The sequence below is a fragment of the Heterodontus francisci genome, unplaced genomic scaffold, assembly GCF_036365525.1.
Source record: "Heterodontus francisci isolate sHetFra1 unplaced genomic scaffold, sHetFra1.hap1 HAP1_SCAFFOLD_61, whole genome shotgun sequence".
Taxonomy (NCBI): domain Eukaryota; kingdom Metazoa; phylum Chordata; class Chondrichthyes; order Heterodontiformes; family Heterodontidae; genus Heterodontus; species Heterodontus francisci.
Genome location: NW_027141441.1, coordinates 5,235,537 through 5,252,763, shown reverse-complemented (window position 1 = coordinate 5,252,763; position 17,227 = coordinate 5,235,537). Strand labels below are relative to the sequence as shown.

General features: G+C 43.5%; 2 protein-coding genes across 2 annotated transcripts; one reads left to right on the top strand and one right to left on the bottom strand.

Moving 5' to 3' along the window:
* Positions 1 to 1,917: 1,917 nt before the first annotated feature.
* On the bottom strand, positions 1,918 to 2,235 carry LOC137363447 (histone H2B-like; the record flags this gene model as incomplete). The annotated part of the gene is made up of 1 exon (XM_068027274.1): positions 1,918 to 2,235. A coding segment is annotated over one exon (318 nt), but the record flags the coding sequence as incomplete, so codon positions are not given.
* A 3,014-nt stretch (positions 2,236 to 5,249) lies between these two features.
* On the top strand, positions 5,250 to 17,145 carry LOC137363440 (histone H2B 1/2-like). The gene is made up of 2 exons (XM_068027268.1): positions 5,250 to 5,300; positions 16,777 to 17,145. The coding sequence occupies exons 1-2, from the start codon at positions 5,250 to 5,252 to the stop codon at positions 17,143 to 17,145; spliced, it is 420 nt and encodes a 139-aa protein (XP_067883369.1).
* The last annotated feature ends 82 nt before the right edge of the window (positions 17,146 to 17,227 follow it).

The following is a 17,227-nucleotide window of genomic DNA, read 5'->3' as shown; positions in this document are numbered from 1 at the left end:
ACTATAACCAGACCCACTTGTGATGTTATTTCCCCCGAGACGGTGTTTCCTGCACTGAAACTGACAGGGTTTGTGAAACTGATCAGTTTCAGCTCAATCATTCAGGGACCTGGAATTCCCGCAGTTTGAGCCCGCGCTCATTTCTGATTGGTCACCCTCTTCCCAGTCGCATTTCTTAACCAATCGCAGAGCCTCGAATTAGGGAAAATGCAGCAAATCATTGGCTTAAATTGTCGAAATTGGCAGAACGTTTGCATTCGAAAAAGGCGCCAATTTCAGTGTTGGCAAAAAGCGAATTACTGGAAAATCTATTTAAAGTTGTTCGTAAAATATTTTCCACCAACCTTTAAAAACCTTTCTTTATTCCGCTATTATTGCCACAAATTCCTGGCGCTATTTTACGCACAGCTTTAACCTGTCATTTTTTCCCCCACTTCTTATCTGTAACCGGCGGTAAAAGACTCCATTCAGCAATCCTTCAGGGACCAATAACTCAAACTCGGTGTGGAAAGGAATAAATTAGACTATTGGTAATTCCCTTTCACTCAGGGATCAGGGGGACAGTGAGAAGCCACTGAAATAGTTGCTCACAAACATTTTAAATAGTTCCAATTCTGTTCTCTTACTGACATGCTGGAATCAGACTGTAATCAGCCCTTTCACAGAGACTGTGGGTAGCTCTGAAAAGAGTCTTTGGTCTATTAGATGACATTTTGTCTGCTTTGCTTTTTCTGGGAGCTCTGAGCGCTGGTTTTCTTGGGTAGCACCCCGCCCTGAGCGATGGTCACCCGTCCCAGCAGCTTGTTGAGCTCCTCGTCGTTGCGGACGGCCAGTTGCAGGTGTCTGGGGATGATGCGGGTCTTCTTGTTGTCCCGGGCCGCGTTGCCGGCCAGCTCGAGGATTTCAGCGGTCAGATACTCGAGCACAGCAGCCAGATCGACCGGGGCTCCAGCACCCACATGCTCAGCATAGTTGCCCTTTCTCAGGAGCCTGTGAACACGGCCCACCGGGAACTGCAGCCCAGCCCGGGAGGTGCGAGACTTGGCCTTGGCCCGAGCTTTCCCGCCGGTCTTTCCTCCAGACATTTCCACAATCTCACAAATACTTTCACAAATGGATAATTTCCGCAGCATTTACTTTACTTAAAGACTGAGAACTCTCCTCAATGGTCGGTACTTAATTCCATTTGCCTATATTCTTCACCGGTCAGGTCACTGACCAACAGAAGAGGGCGGGACTTACCCGCCACGACATCAGAAGCAGAGAATTTGTCAATTTCAAAAAGCCCGCCAATTTCATTGCCGGAAAGGAGCGGATTAAAATAAATGTCATCCTTAGTCAAAGATTTAAAGTCCCATCTCTTGATTTTGTATTATTCAACTTGTAAAATGTTATTTAAATTGTGACTCATTCTACAATCGCTTTCAAACTGTCCCGGGTGGGGACTGCATTGGCCTGAAGTGAAATACTCAGTTTAGTTTTCAATCAGAGCCCAGTGTCCTTCTCTGAAAAGAGGAAGCCGGATCAAGTCCTCAAACGGCCCTTAAATTGCTCTGTAATAATCCCATCCCAGGCTGTTACACTGCGGAGAGTTGCTGTTAATAAAATGATTACTCAGTGAAGGGATTAAGGTCTAATCCTTACCGCTGAAATCAGCTGTTAATGCGGTCATTCAGGGGCTGTGAAAAACCAGAATAAGAGCAGCTTTAAGCAAAAAAAGTGAAGGCGGGTGATCAGATTATGGGTTCGTGTTCGGTTAATAACAGGAGATACAAACACAGCAGTGGGATCGTTATTATATTATACATTGTCTTAAAGTGATTTCATAGAGATGTCGGATGCAGCTTTTTCAGAGATTGTTGGTGGCTCTTAAAAGAGCCGTTGTGTTTGGGATGTTTTTCAGTCCATTGTGCAGTTTTACTTGGAGCTGGTGTACTTGGTCACCGCCTTTGTCCCTTCTGACACGGCGTGCTTGGCCAGCTCCCCGGGCAGCAGCAGGTGCACGGCGGTCTGGATCTCCCGGGAGCTGATGGTTCTGCGCTTGTTGTAATGGGCCAGGCGGGAAGCCTCACCCGCGATGCGCTCGAAAATATCGTTCACAAACGAGTTCATGGTGCTCATGGCCTTGGAGGAGATGCCGGTGTCGGGATGAACCTGCTTCATCACTTTGTAGATGTACATGGAGTAACTCTCCTTCCTCCGCTTCTCGCCGCCCTTTGTTGACGGTTTATTTAAGGTTTTCTTGGCGCCTTTCTTAGGAGCTGCTTTCTTCTCTTTTTTTTATTTCCAAAACAGACTTTATTCATAAAAATCTGTAAAAATTACATTGCCGAACAGTTTCAAACAGCACCAAAAAATACAAACATTGCAAGGGAGATCAGTTTCCTTCAGCACAATCATGAGTTGCTTCATAACCCTTCCATTTCACATTTGTCATGCCAATTACATTTTTACATTTACAGCAAATGAAAATTTTCCCGATACAGTTCGAGGGGTTTCCCAGGGGTCCAGCCCCTCAGTTCAGCTTGGTGGGGGGACCTTACCATTTTCAGTTTCAGATACAGAAATAAACCAAATCCCTTCCGAGTGCGGATTAAATAGACAATCCCACAGCTTAATGCTAATGAGGGATGGGAGAAAGTAAAGATTGTGATTGGGTGATTGGCAGTGATGTCACAATATTTTCATTTCTATTACATTTCCCAAAGACTCTCTCCAACCCCAGTTTCCACTGAAAAATCCACCGGGAAATGACGCCTGGCTGCGAGGGTCTCTTATTCTCAGCAGCTTCTCGCATTCCGGCCTCTAAATTGAGCGGAAATATTTATTCAGGCAGTTCCAACAGCTCAGAGCCGACATTGGGTTAGAAACCAGAAATGGGAATACGGGTCACAAACAAGGAGTTTATGCTGAACCTTTATGAATCTCACTGGTTATCGGCCTCAGCTGGAGCATTGTGTCTAATTCTAGGTTCCACATTTTAGCAGGGGTATCAAGGCCTGAGAGAGAGTGCAGAGGAGATTGACTAGAATGGCACTCGAGATGCGTGAAAGGATAGCAAAGCGAGGATCGTTCTTCTTGGTGCAGAGATGTTAATGTAATATTTAATAGTTGTGTTCTACATTCTAATGGGTTGAAGAGGAACTGTTCCCACTGGCAGAAGGGTCTGTAACCAATGGACACAGAATTGTTAAAAGAATCAGGGGAAGATCAGGTGATATTTTAACACGCGTTCTGATGATCAGAAATGTACTGCTTGAAAAGGGAGGTGAAAACAGATTCAATAATAACTTTCCTGAGGGAATTGGATCATTATTTGATGGGGAAATTACAGGGCAATGTGAAAATGACAGGGAGGTGGGACTGATTGGATAGATCTTTCAAAGAGCAGCACAATTGTTCAAATGAACTCTTTCTGTGTTGTAAAATTGTGATTATTGCTGTTCAGAAACATCCTGACACATCCTGAAACATCATGTCGCCTTTCAGTTCACCAGTTTTAAACACCTGGAACTGAGCTTAGTATTTTATTGGCTGTGATTATAACATCAGAGACCAAAAGACAGCGGCACAGTCCCAAAATCCACAGAAAGACTCAATGTATTGCTCCATGTGAGCGATGCTGTTAGAGCAGTGAGCATAGCTGCCTTCCAAACAGCTGGAATAAAAACAAAAATGCTGGAAATACTCAGCAGGTCAGGCAGCATCTGTGGAGAGAGAACAGAGTTAATGTTTCAGGTCAATGACCTTCCAAGCAGCTGTGCCCGGGTTTGATTCCCAGCCATTACAGTTTGGCGTTCCTTAAATTCCTCAGATGAGAAACTGAAAGATAGGAACTGAGTTGGGTGCTGTCTCAAAGGAATTTTGTTTCCCAAAGCAAGAAGTGTATAATTTGAATAAACATATTTCCAACACTGATTTCCTTCAAATTAAAGTTCAATTGAACTCTGATTTTGCTCCTTTTTATTGATAATTATTATTTGACCTGAATCATACAGTGGACTCAGAATAGAATTACTCGGATTCATTTTCCCACAGCTATTCCCGTTCCTTATAAAAAAACAATTCCTGGATTCTGGAAGCTGTGGATTGGAGGGTAACAAACATATCCACACTACTCGAGAAAGGAAGGAGAGAGAAAGCATGGAACTAAAGGCCAGTTAGCCTGACATCAGCAATGGGGAATATGCTACAATCTATTATTACAGACATGGTAAATGGTGATGTGGAATATCAGAATATGGTTGGGCAGAGTCAACATGGATTTATTAAAAGGAAATTGTCAATGATAAACTTATTAGAATTTGTTGATGTTGTAACTGCCAGGGTAGATAAGGGGAACCAATGGATGTAGTCCGTTTGGATTTTCAAAAAGCATTCAATAAGTTATCAAAACAAGAGGTTATTACACCAATGTAGGTCCCATGCGATTTGGGGATAATATATTAGTATAGATTGAGTAGTAGTTAACAGACAAAAAACAGAGAGCAGGAATAACCGAGTCATTTTCGGCAGGAAAGCTGTACGTAGTTGGATACTGCAAGGATTGGTTCTCGGGACTCAGTTATTTACATTCTGTATCAATGACTTAGATGAGGTGACCGAATGTCATCTACCGATTAGGCACACTACAGCCTGCCGGACTGAACATTGAGTTCAATAATTTCAGAGCATGACAGCCCCCCACTTTACTTTCATTTTTAGTCATTTTTAGTTATTTTTTCTTCCTTTTTTTTGCATTCCTTTTTACATTTTTTACAACCTTTTTTTGCATTTATTTCATTTCATCTTAGTTTGTTCAGTTTGATTACCCACTGTTTTTTCAGGTTGTTTTTCTTCAGGTTTGCACTTGCTGATGTTCAATATTCAGTATATTCACACCTAATCTGGACTAATGCTTTGTCTTTCAACACACCATTAACATATTGTTTGCCTTTGCTCCGTGACCTTTTGGTCAGCTATGTGGCCTAGTCCAATCTGCACCTTCTCCTTTGTTATCTCTTGCCCAACCCCCACCTCACTTGTTTATAATCTGTGACTTTTCTAATATTTGTCAGTTCCGAAGAAGGGTCACTGACCCGAAACGTTAACTCTGCTTCTCTTTCCACAGATGCTGCCAGACCTGCTGAGTGAATCCAGCATTTCTTGTTTTTGTTTCAGATTTCCAGTATTTTCCTTTTATATTATTGTAATGTTATCCGTGTTTGCCGATGATATAAAGTAAGGTGGCAAAGTAAACTGTGAGGAGGATGCAAAGGGGGAAAAAGGGATTTAGAAAGACTAAGTCTGTGGGCAAGAATGTGAGAGATGGAATATAATGGGGAGAAGTGTAAAGTTACACACTTTGGCAGGAAAACAGCAATGCAGAACATTTTTGAAATTAGTGAGAGACTGGGAAATGTTTACATTCAGAGGGACCCGAGTGTCCTTGTCCAGGAATCACTGAAAGTTAACGTGCAGGTACTCAACCAATGATATGTTTGTCTTTATTGCAAAGAGATTAGAGTATGAGTATTTATTGCAATTATACAGCGTGAGATCACGCTTGGAGTGCTGTGCAGTTTTGGTCCCCTTTTCTAAGGAAGGATATACTTGCCTTAGAGGGAGTGCAGAGACGTGCCACTAGGCTGCTTCCTAGGATAAGGGGATTGTCCTATGAGAAGAGATTGAATAGACTAGGCCTCTATTCCCCAGAATTCAGAAGAGTGAGAGGTGATCTCACAGGCAGATAAAATGCTCAGTGGCTTGACATGGTAAATGCTGGGAGGATGTTTCCTCTGGCTGGGCAATCTCGAATGTAGGGTTACAGTCTCAGTATAAAGGGCTTGATCATATTTGACTGAGAAGAGGAGATTTTTTTTTCAGTCAAAGGTTTATGAATCTTTTGAATTCTCTACCCCAGAGAGCTCTGGATGCTCAATCATTGTGTATATTCAAGAGAGATCGATAGGTTTTTGGATACTAAGGGAATCAAGGGGGCTGTGCCAGTGTGGTAAAATGGAGTTGAGGTAGGAGATCAGTTGTTATCTTATTGAATGGTGGAACTATTTCGATGGGCAGAGTGGCCACTCCTGCTCTTATTTCTTAGATAAGAAATACAGCACTGAAACAGGCCCTTCAGCCCACCGAGTCTGTGCCGAACATCAACCACCCATTTATACTAATCCCACTAATCCCATATTCCCACCAAACATCCCCACCTGTCCCTAAATTTCCCAACCACCTAACAATACTAGTGACAATTAAAATGGCCAATTTACCTATTAACCTGCAAGTCTTTTGGATTGTGGGAGGAAACCGTCGCACCCGGAGAAAACCCACGCAGACACAGGAAGAACTTGCAAACTCCACACAGGCAATACCCAGAATTGAACCCGGGTCCCTGCAGCTGTGAGGCTGCGGTGCTAACCACTGCGCCACTGTGCCGCCCCATGTCAACTTTCATTCCCTCCCAAGGATTGTTTTATTCTTCAAAAAGAGAAATACTGCAGCCGCTAGAAATCTGAATAACAGAAGATTCTGGAAACACTCAGCAGTATCTGTGGAGAGAGGAAGGGAGGAGCAATGTTTCAGGTCTATAGAAGGATCACAGAACTGGACCACTAACCCGAGCTTCTCTTCTCCACAGTTGTTTCTGGACTGGCTGAGTGTTTTCAGTATTTTAGCTTTTTTTCTTTCTATATGTTATCTCTTTCCCTTTTGACTGTTTGCTGTGAAACTTTCAGCATTGTGCTCAGTTCTTTGTGTAGTTATGTTTTCTTTATTTGACGTAATGCAAATAGTATCCTGAAAAATCAGACAGAAATACTGCGCAATGTAGTGTAATATATAACAGGGCACATTTACAAATATCAGATCAACGTAGTAAACATTTTTTATTCAGAATTGATTACTTTTATTTTCAGCATAAAAACGTGAAGCAATATGAGTTTATTACAAAGTTTATTACCTCACATTCCCTGTTTATTAACCCTGACAGACTGTGCCAATTTCTGCTTCTATTTTGCAGTTCTCACTTTCAGCTAGCAAATGTCAGCAATCTGTGATGCAGTGCAGTTTACAGATCAGACAGTCAGTCACAACATGCAATAATTGTTCAGATTATGGAGGACAGGTGGGATTTAGAAATACTGGGAATGGAGACAAGTTGTTATTACACTGAGTTTGCCCAAAGATTAGAGACACCATTGTGGCAAATCAGTCTGTTGTCCTGTACATGAGAATGAGAACCATTCTTTATTTGTGGCTATCTGTCAGTCTCTATTACTGAGTGGGAGTGTGGTATTCATGCAGCATTGGTCAGTCTCTGGTACAAAGTGTGATATTCACGCTGAATGTATAAGGCTCTGGAACTGTTTGTGTGTGTGGAATTCATTCTGTATCTGTCAATCTCTGGTACTATATATGAATGTGGCATATATGTTATAGCTCTGTGTCACTGTATGTGTGTGTGGGTTTCATTTGATATCTGTCAGCCTCTGTTTCTGTACATGACTGTCAGATTCATACTGTGCCAAAATGTCCCTGTTGCTGTATGTGACTGTGTGATTCATTCTGTATCTGTCATTCCCTGGTATTATGTGTCCGTATAGACTCATTCTGTATCCCAGTCACATGCACTATATTTGAGAGTGCGATTAATTCTGTACCTTTAAGTCACTGGTATTATATGTAAGTGTTGGATTTCTGTTGGATCTCTCAGTTATTGTTTCTGCTGTGAATTTGGGATGAACATAACATCTGTCAGTCTCTGGTACTGCCTGTGAGTGTGTGTTTTGTTCAATATCTTTCAGTCTCAGGTATTGTCCGCGTGTGTACTTTTTGTTCAATATTTTCAGTTTCTGGTACTGCCTGTGAGTGTAGGTTATGTTCAATGTCTGTCAGTCTCTGGCACTGCCTGTGAGTGTAGGTTATGTTCAGTATCTGTCAGTCTCTGGTACTGCCTGTGAGTGTGGGTTTTGTTCAGTATCTGTCAGTCTCTGGTACTTCCTGTGAGTGTGGGTTTTGTTCAGTATCTGTCAGTCTCTGGTACTGCCTATGAGTGTGGGTTTTGTTCAGTATCTGTCAGTCTCTGGTACTGCCTGTGAGTATAGGTTATGTTCAGTATCTGTCAGTCTCTGGTACTGCCTGTGAGTGTGGGTTTTGTTCAGTATCTGTCATTCTCTGGTACTTCCTGTGAGTGTAGGTTATGTTCAATGTCTGTCAGTCTCTGGCACTGCCTGTGAGTGTAGGTTATGTTCAGTATCTGTCAGTCTCTGGTACTGCAAGTGAGTGTGGGTTTTGTTCAGTATCTGTCAGTCTCTGGTACTTCCTGTGAGTGTGGGTTTTGTTCAGTATCTGTCAGTCTCTGGTACTGCCTGTGAGTGCGGGTTTTGTTCAGTATCTGTCAGTCTCTGGTACTGCCTGTGAGTGTGGGTTTTGTTCAGTATCTGTCAGTCTCTGGTACTTCCTGTGAGTGTGGGTTTTGTTCAGTATCTGTCAGTCTCTGGTACTGCCTGTGAGTGTAGGTTATGTTCAATGTCTGTCAGTCTCTGGCACTGCCTGTGAGTGTAGGTTATGTTCAGTATCTGTCAGTCTCTGGTACTGCCTGTGAGTGTGGGTTTTGTTCAGTATCTGTCAGTCTCTGGTACTTCCTGTGAGTGTGGGTTTTGTGCAGTATCTGTCAGTCTCTGGTACTGCCTGTGTGTGGGATGCATTCAGTAGCCATTAATCGCTGGGTTAGTTTGTCATTCTGGATTCACTCTCCACAGAATTACATAGTATTTACAGCACAGAGACAGGCTTTTCTGCCCAAGTGCTGGTAGTTCCAATGAGGTTACTCCAACCCTATTTCATCTAATCCTATCAGCAAATCTCTCAAATTGTTTCTGCCTCATTTAATCATTTAGCTTGACGTTAAATGTAACAATGCTCAGCAGCTCAAGTGCTGTTAAAGCAGGGTACAGAAGTTTCCCCTGAGTTATTTATTTAATTTATTACTGACTATTTCATATCGACAGCTTTGGACTCCACCACAAGTGGGAAACATCTCTACCTCTACCCGAACGAAACCCTTCATATTATGCAATGCTTCTATTAGGTGACCACTCAGAGAAAAGAGCCCAGGCTTGTTCAATAGTATGAACTCCTGTGGAACATATAGTTCGGTTTGCATTTATGGAATAAATACTGTATCTCAGTCTGAAACTGTATGTGATTTTAGATTGGCATATAATGTGTAGCTCAGGCTGCAATAAATAACTGAGACAATATCTTTCACTCTAACACTATAGTTTTGTGGAGTGCTATGTTATCTGTCATTCAGTCTGTTCTGATAGAATATATAATGTTACCTTTAAGTCTGAGGCAATGGGGGGCAGGTACAGGGTCCGGGGGTGCCCAATGGGGGCGGTTGGAGCTTTGAGGGTGGCCCTGCATGGGGAACAGGGTGCCTAATCAGGAGGAGCCCCCCGCAGCCCGCAAGAAAGACGCCTGGTTTTATCAGGCAGGGTTCTTGGTGCCTTTGCCACACTGCTCCCCGCCCCCAACCCAACCAAGGATAAAATACCTGCAGCAGAGAGAGGAGGCCCGTAAGTGGCTGTTAATTGGCCAATTAAGGGCCTTGATTGGCCTGGGGCAGACAGGCTGTTTCTCCCCACCCCCGTTCCCTGTAATATTGCAGTGGGTGTGGGAGGGGGTCAGAAAATTTCCATCAGATTGGAAGTTGGCAAATGTTACACTGCCTTTCAGGAAAGGAGGGAGAGAGAAAACTGTGACCTACAGGCCAGTTAGCCTAATATCAGTCCTTGGGAAAATGCAGGAAGTCTGAACAATGCATTGAGAAAAGCATTCAAACAAGTCAACATGATTTTCCTGAAGGGAAATCTTGTTTGACAAATTTATGAGAGTTTTTTGAGGATGTAACTAGCAGGGTAAAGGGAAACTAGTCATATTCCTGGATTTCCAAAAGGCATTCAATAAGGTGCTACATAAAAGGTTAATAGAGAAGATAAGGGACTCATGGAATTGTGGGTAATATATTAGCATGGATAGAGGATTGGTTAATGGACAGGAAGCTAAGAGTGGGTATAAACAGATTGGCAGGCAGTGAATAATGGAGTGTTGCAAGGATAAGTGCTGGGGTCTCAGCTATTTACAATCTAAATTAATGACTTAGATGAAGAGACAGAGAGTAATGTATCTAAGTTTGCTGATGATACAAAGGTAGGTGGAAAGGGAAGCTGTGGGAGGACATAGAGAGGCTGCAAAGAGATATAGACAAGTTCAGTGAGTGGGCAAGAAGATGGTAGATGGAGTATAATGTAGGGAAGTGTGAAGTTCTTCACTTTGGTCATAAGAATAGAAAAGTAGAATATTTGATAAAAGGTGTGAAACTTGTAACTATTGGTGTTCAAAGAGACTTGAGTGTTCTTGCACAAGGAATACAGAAAGTTAGCATGCAGGTACAACAAGCAATTAGGAAGGCAAATGGCGTGTTGGCCTTTATTGCGAGGGGATTAGAATACAGGAATAAAGAAGTTTGCTACAATTGTACAGGATTTCGGTGAGACCACATCTGGAATACAGTGTGAAGTTTTGGTCTGCACACTTAAGAAAGGATATATGTGCATTGGAGGCGGTGCAGCAAATGTTCACTAAATTAGTCCCTGGGATGAGGGGATTGTCCTATGATGGGAGGCTGAGTAAATTGGGCCTATACTCTGGAGTTTAGAAGAATGAGAGGTGATCTCATTGAAACATACATAATTCCGAAGGGGCTGGATAGGGGAGACACTGAGAGACTGTTTCTGCTGGTCAGACAATCTAAAACATGGGGACACAGTCCCACGATAAGGGGCTGATCATTTAGGACTGAGATGAGGAGAAATTACTTCACTCAAAGGGTTGTGAATCTTTGGAATTTTCTACTCCAGAGGATTGTGGATGCTCCATCATTGAATACATGTAAAGCTCCGATAGACAGATTTTTGATCTCTCAGAGAATCAGGGGATAAGGCGAGCAGGCGGGAAAGTGGAATTGAAGCCTAAGATCATCCACGATGGTACTGAATGGCGGAGCAGGCTCCACGGGCCACATGATCTACTCCTGCTCCTATTTTGTGTGTTTTTGTGTTCTGACTACTTCTGCTGTCGGTGATTGTGGAACTGATGTCTCTGCTCTCTGTGAGTGATACTGTACTTACTGTGTGTGAGGAGCTGGCTGCACTTCCCCTTGTGTCGAGGAATCACTATATTTATTCAGCTTCCTCAAGTATTGCCTGTGGAAAGAAAAAGTATTAATTATAATTCAGGAAGAGATGTGGTGGAAGTTACAAGAGAGACCAAAACAATTTTTCAGTGAATAATCATTGTGAACAAGCACAAAGGAAAGCCAGCAATACAAACAGAATCAGTGTCTGATTCCACTGCAGTCCTGCAGCCTCCAGCTATTGCATCCCAGGGGCTTTGGCCATTTTACAACAATTAAATAACATCCAGAAACAATCCACTGGGCCATGAATGGGACTGACCGACGGAACAGGGACTTTTACACAGGTCAGATTTCCTGTTCCCGCTCCCATGGTCTAACCGTTCAAATGAAACCAAACAGCCGCTGTTTAAAATGTGTCCTTCACACTTCTCACCTGATGCCTATAACAGTGTAACTCTTTGTGTAACTCCCCACATCCTGACTGTCCGCATCTGTTTCCACACTTCACTGTCCAATAACAACAAACTGTGGGAACAGGCTATATCCCTCTCATTCCGCTAGCGCGGACATGATGGGCCGAATGGACGCATTCTGTGCCGGAAGTTTTCCACGTTTCTGGCTGAAGTGCTGCAGAAATCTGGGCCTGCGCTCCCCTCCTCCAGCACTGCCTGTGAGCGGAAGAAGATGGTTTAAAACAGCCGCGAATGGAGAGATCCCGGTCCCGGGGGAAGGGAGCAAACAGCAGCCACCTTCCAGCAGGACATCGCTTTGGGAGTATGTCCGCAGATAGACTCAGAGATCAGCATCGAGTCCGGGGCAAGTTCAGGGGCAGGCGGGGGCTGTTTGTAGGAGGTGGAGTGGATCTGAAACTGGTCTCGGAACATGGAGTGAGTGGAGAGGCCATTCTCCGGTAGTTTGTGGACAAGGGGATGGAGACAGAATTGGAAGAAACTTATTGTAGTGGAGTGAAACAGTGACAATATTTGTGTTGCGGCGGTTCTTTTGTGGGTATCCATAATGATTATTATTTGAGGGATTAAATTCATTATAACTCTATATCTTTGATCTCACCTGTATTTTAGTTACACACATACTTTTGTTCAAGCAGGGAAATGATTGAATGAACCAGAATAAATGGGCTATTTCCTCCACCCAAGTTACAAGGAAGAGTGCCACCAGCTCCTTCTCACACACAATACGTACATTATCACTCACAGAGCGCAGAGACACAGACAGGTCATCAGTTCCACAGTCTCAGACAGCAGAAATAGTTCCAGAGACACATTTTCAATCCATCAATCAAATAGAGCAGGAAAGACAGACGTTGTTTCTATGTCACCCCAACTCATTACCACTGACAGGTAGATACATAAATCCCAGTCCAACATCTCACCCACTATCAAGTTATCAGTGTGTCAATCCCACAATAGTGCAACCTCAGCTACAAATTAAACACACAGAGAACTGACACGTGGTTCCTGTTTCAAAGTTACAAAATTAACCTCAATAATGTGCTCTGAGATTCAAGTTAAATACCAGCCCAATATTTACACAGGTTATGAGTTTATTATCAGTATTAATTCCCATCATGTTTCCAGACAGATACATTAGACTCAAGTCCATAATCAGATTGAGAGATTCTGAAATATCGTATAACCTGAGATCCAAACTCAGATTCCAGTTTAAAACTCATCCAGATTGTGAAACTAAAAGATACATTATAAATTTGATCAGTATAGTCTGAGCTCTAAATTACATACCAGTCCTGAAACCTCGTACAGTGGCAGATGGAAGATACTGTACAATTCCAGACTGAGCTCATTTTACATGCAAGTCCAAGATTCTCCCTCAGACTGAATGGCACTGATCAAATTGATCAGTACAGCCTGAGTTACACTTGCACACCAATCCTGTATCAGATTGTAGGATACATTATCTTTCACCATTGTGTTCACAGTGACAGATATTTAATACAAAGCAAAACCTCAAATATATTGTCTGCTTAAAACCTACCACATCAGTGGCCTGTTGCTGTGCTGACATTTTATGGAGAATAAATCCAGACTTGCCATCAGTCCCAGGGACGGAGGATTATATAATGAATCCCACACTCACACAGAGTACCAGATACTGACAGATAGAGAGTGATGCTGAAACACATGCTCAGTGCCAGATGCTGAAAGATATAGGTTGATTACTGCACTCACTCACAGTACTTCAGCCTGAGTCATCTGAAGCAACCTAACACACACAAAATAGCAGTGAGAGAGTAAGAAAGAGTCCAAAACTCACATAGAGGACCAGACACTGATAGATACAAACTGAAAACTACACACACATGGATATAAGATTGGCTAACTCACAGGAAACAGAGAGTGGGGACAAATGGGGCATTTTCAGATTGGAAAACTGTAACTAATGGAATGTCACAGGGATCAGTGCTGGTGCCTCAACTATTTATGGTCTATATTAATAATTGCATGAAGGCACTGAATGTACTGTTGCCAAATTTATGGGTGGTACAAAGATAGGTAGTAAAGAAAGTCGTGAGGAGAACATAAAGTGTCTGCAAAGAGATATAGATAGGTTAAATCAGTGGGCAACAGTTCGGCAGATGGAGTATAATATAGGAAAATGTGAGATTGTCTACTTTGGCAGGAAGAATAGAAAAACAGAATATTACTTACATAGAGACAGACTGCAGAATGCTGCTGTACTGAGGGATCTGGGTGCCAGGTGCATGAATTACAGAAAAGTTAGCATGAAGGTATAGCAAGTAATTAGGAATGCAAATGGAATGTTGGAATTTTTAGCAAGGGGAATGGAGTATAAAAGTAGGGAAGTTTTGCTGTCACTGTACAGGGCATTAGTGGCATCCCAACTAAAGTACTCCATACAGTTTTGGTCTCCTTACTTAAGGAGGGATATACTTGTATTGGAATCAGTTCAAAGAATGTTCACTAGGCTGATTCCTGGGATGAAGGGTTGACTTGTGAGAATAAACTGAGCAGTTTGGGCCTCTGCTCACTGGAGTTTAGAAGATTGAGAGGTGATCTTATTGAAACCTATAAGATTCTCAGTGGGCTGGACAGGTAGATGCTGGGAAGATGTTTCTCCTTGTGGGGGAATGTAGAATTATGGGCCACAGTTTCAAGATAAGTGGTCTCCCATTCAAGAAAGAGATGAGGAGGAATTTCTTCTGTCAGAGGGTTGTTCATCTTTGGAATTCTGTTCTCCAGAGGACTGTGGAGGCTGGGTCATTGAATATATTCAAGGCTGTGATAGACAGATTTTTTGATGTACAAGGGAGTCATTGGTCAATGGGCACAGGCAGGAAAGTGGAATTAAGGCCTCACTCAGAACAGGCATGATCTTATTGAATGGCAGAGCAGGATTTATGGGCCACATGGCCTTCTGGAAGCGATCCTGAGTGTCATTGTCGATATCTGCCCTTGGTGACAGGAGGTTCCCAAGGTATGAGCAGTGATCCACATTGTCCAGTGATTCGCCGTGGATCTTAATAGTCGGGGGCAGTGTCGGGGAGCAGGCTGGCAGAGGACCTTAGCTTTCCGGATGTTTTGCTTCAAGCCAATTCTTTCATACGCCTCCATGAATGCATCGATGAGGGTTTGAAGCTTGGCCTCTGAGTGTGCACATATGCAAGCATTGTCAGCATACTGCAGCTCGATGACAGATGTTGGAGTGGCCTTGCTTCAGGACTGCAGGCAATGTAGTTTCAATAGTTTCCCACTCGTCCTGTCGAGTAGATCTGCTTACACGAACTAAAGAACAGCTGATGGACTGAAAGAGTGCAGGAAATACAGCAACTTGCTGACAGCCACGACATGTGTGGATTCTTCAGCACCGTGAAGACCATTTATGGCCCAAATTACCAAGGACCTACCCTACTGAGAGTAAAGAATGGAGTGACACTGATCAAGGCCAGAGAGGCAGTCAGCTTTCGTTGGAAGTAGCACTTTGAAGATCTTCTCAATCGCAACTCAGTCCTTGATGCAAGTGCCACATTCCACAGCATGTTACCCACCATGACGTCAGCACAATCCCAGCCCAACAGAAATTGAAAAGGCAATCTAACAGGTAAAATAAAAATGAAGGCCACCGGCATAGATGGAATTCCCTCTGAAAATCTAAAATACGACAGAGAAGAACACTTAACACAAATACATGGTCTCATTTCCCTCAGCTGGAAGGACAAGAGCATGCCAGGGATCTCTGAGATGCTGTCATTGTGATCATCACCAAAAATGGTGACAAGACCGACTGTGGTAATGACAGAGGGGTATCCCAGCTGTTCACTACAGGGAAGGTCATCACAAGAGTCCTTCTCAACTGTCTCCTCCCCGTGGCTGAAGATCTCCCACTGGAATCACAATGTGGATTCTGTCCATCAAGAGACACAGTGGACATGATCTTCACAGCAAGACAATGCCAAGAAAATGTAGGGAGCAGCAGCAACCTTTCTACCTGGTCTTCTCTGACCTGACAAAGGCCTTCGACTCTACCAACCAGGAGGGATTATGGAACGTCTTCCTCAAATTTGGCTGCCGGAAAAATTCGTCACCAACCTCCAACGACTGCATGATGACGTGCAAGCTGAAATCCTTCCCAACGGACCTACCACTGACCCAATCCCAATGCAAACTGGGGTCAACTAAGTCTGTGTCATCGCACCAACGCTATTTTCAATCTTCCTCGCACCAACACTCCGCCTCAACTCCTCACAGTCAAACACAGCAACAGAGACTGACAGATACAGAATGGATGTCATGCTCAAACACAGTACCAGAGTCTGACAGATACAGTGGTGCAGTGGTTCGCACTGCAGCCTCACAGCTCCTGGGACCCGGGTTCGATTCTGGGTACTGCCTGTGAGGAGTTTGCAAGTTCTTCCTGTGACCGCGTGGGATTTCGCCAAGTGCTCCGGTTTCCTCCCAGCGCCAAAGACTTGCAGGCTGATAGGTAAATTGGTCATTGTAAATTGCCCCTAGTGTAGGTTGGGATTACTGCAGGGTTAGTATAAATAAGTGATTGTTGGTGGGCCGAAGGGCCTGTTTCAGTGCTATATCTCGAAATAAATAAATACGGAATAAATCCATACAGCACCAGAGACTGAGAACAGCTGAATGACAGAACACATTCAAACACAGGAGCAGAGAATAAAAGAAATGGAATTGATTGCACACTCACATGCAATCGCAACGACACAGAATCATCAATAAGCGTCCTTTCAACAACATGCAGAACATTTCCAGAGAGCTTGACACAGGGAGCGGCTCTTTCAATGTAAACTGCAGCTGGAGAGAGTCTTTGTGAAACATACTTCCCGATTGCAGTACGAATGTTTGTGATTGGCTGCAAAGTTTGAATGTGATTGGATGGTGAAGGACACCAATTATAGTATTACAATATAAACCCATTGTGACATCACTCCCAATCACCCAATCTCAATCTTTACTTTCCCCCATCCCTTATTAGCATAGAGCTGTGGGATTGTCTATTTAATCCGCACTCGGAAGGGGTTTGGTTTATTTCTGAGTCTGAAATTGAAACTGAAGATGGTTGAGGAGAAGAAGAAAGCAGCTGCTAAGAAGGGCGCCAAGAAAACTGTGAGTAAACCATCAGCAAAGGGCGGTAAGAGGCGGAGAAAGTCGAGGAAGGAGAGTTACTCCATCTACATCTACAAAGTGATGAAGCAGGTTCACCCCGACACCGGCATCCCCTCCAAGGCCATGAGCATCATGAACTCGTTTGTGAACGATATTTTCGGGCGCATCGCGGGTGAGGCTTCCCGCCTGGCCCATTACAACAAACGCAGAACCATCAGCTCCCGAGAGATCCAGACCGTCGTGCGCCTGCTGCTGCCCGGGGAGCTGGCCAAGCACGCGGTGTCGGAAGGGACAAAGGCGGTGACCAAGTACACCAGCTCCAAGTAAAACTGCACAATGGACTGAAAAACATCCCAAACACAACGGCTCTTTTAAGAGCCACCCACAATCTCTCTGAAAAAGCAACAAC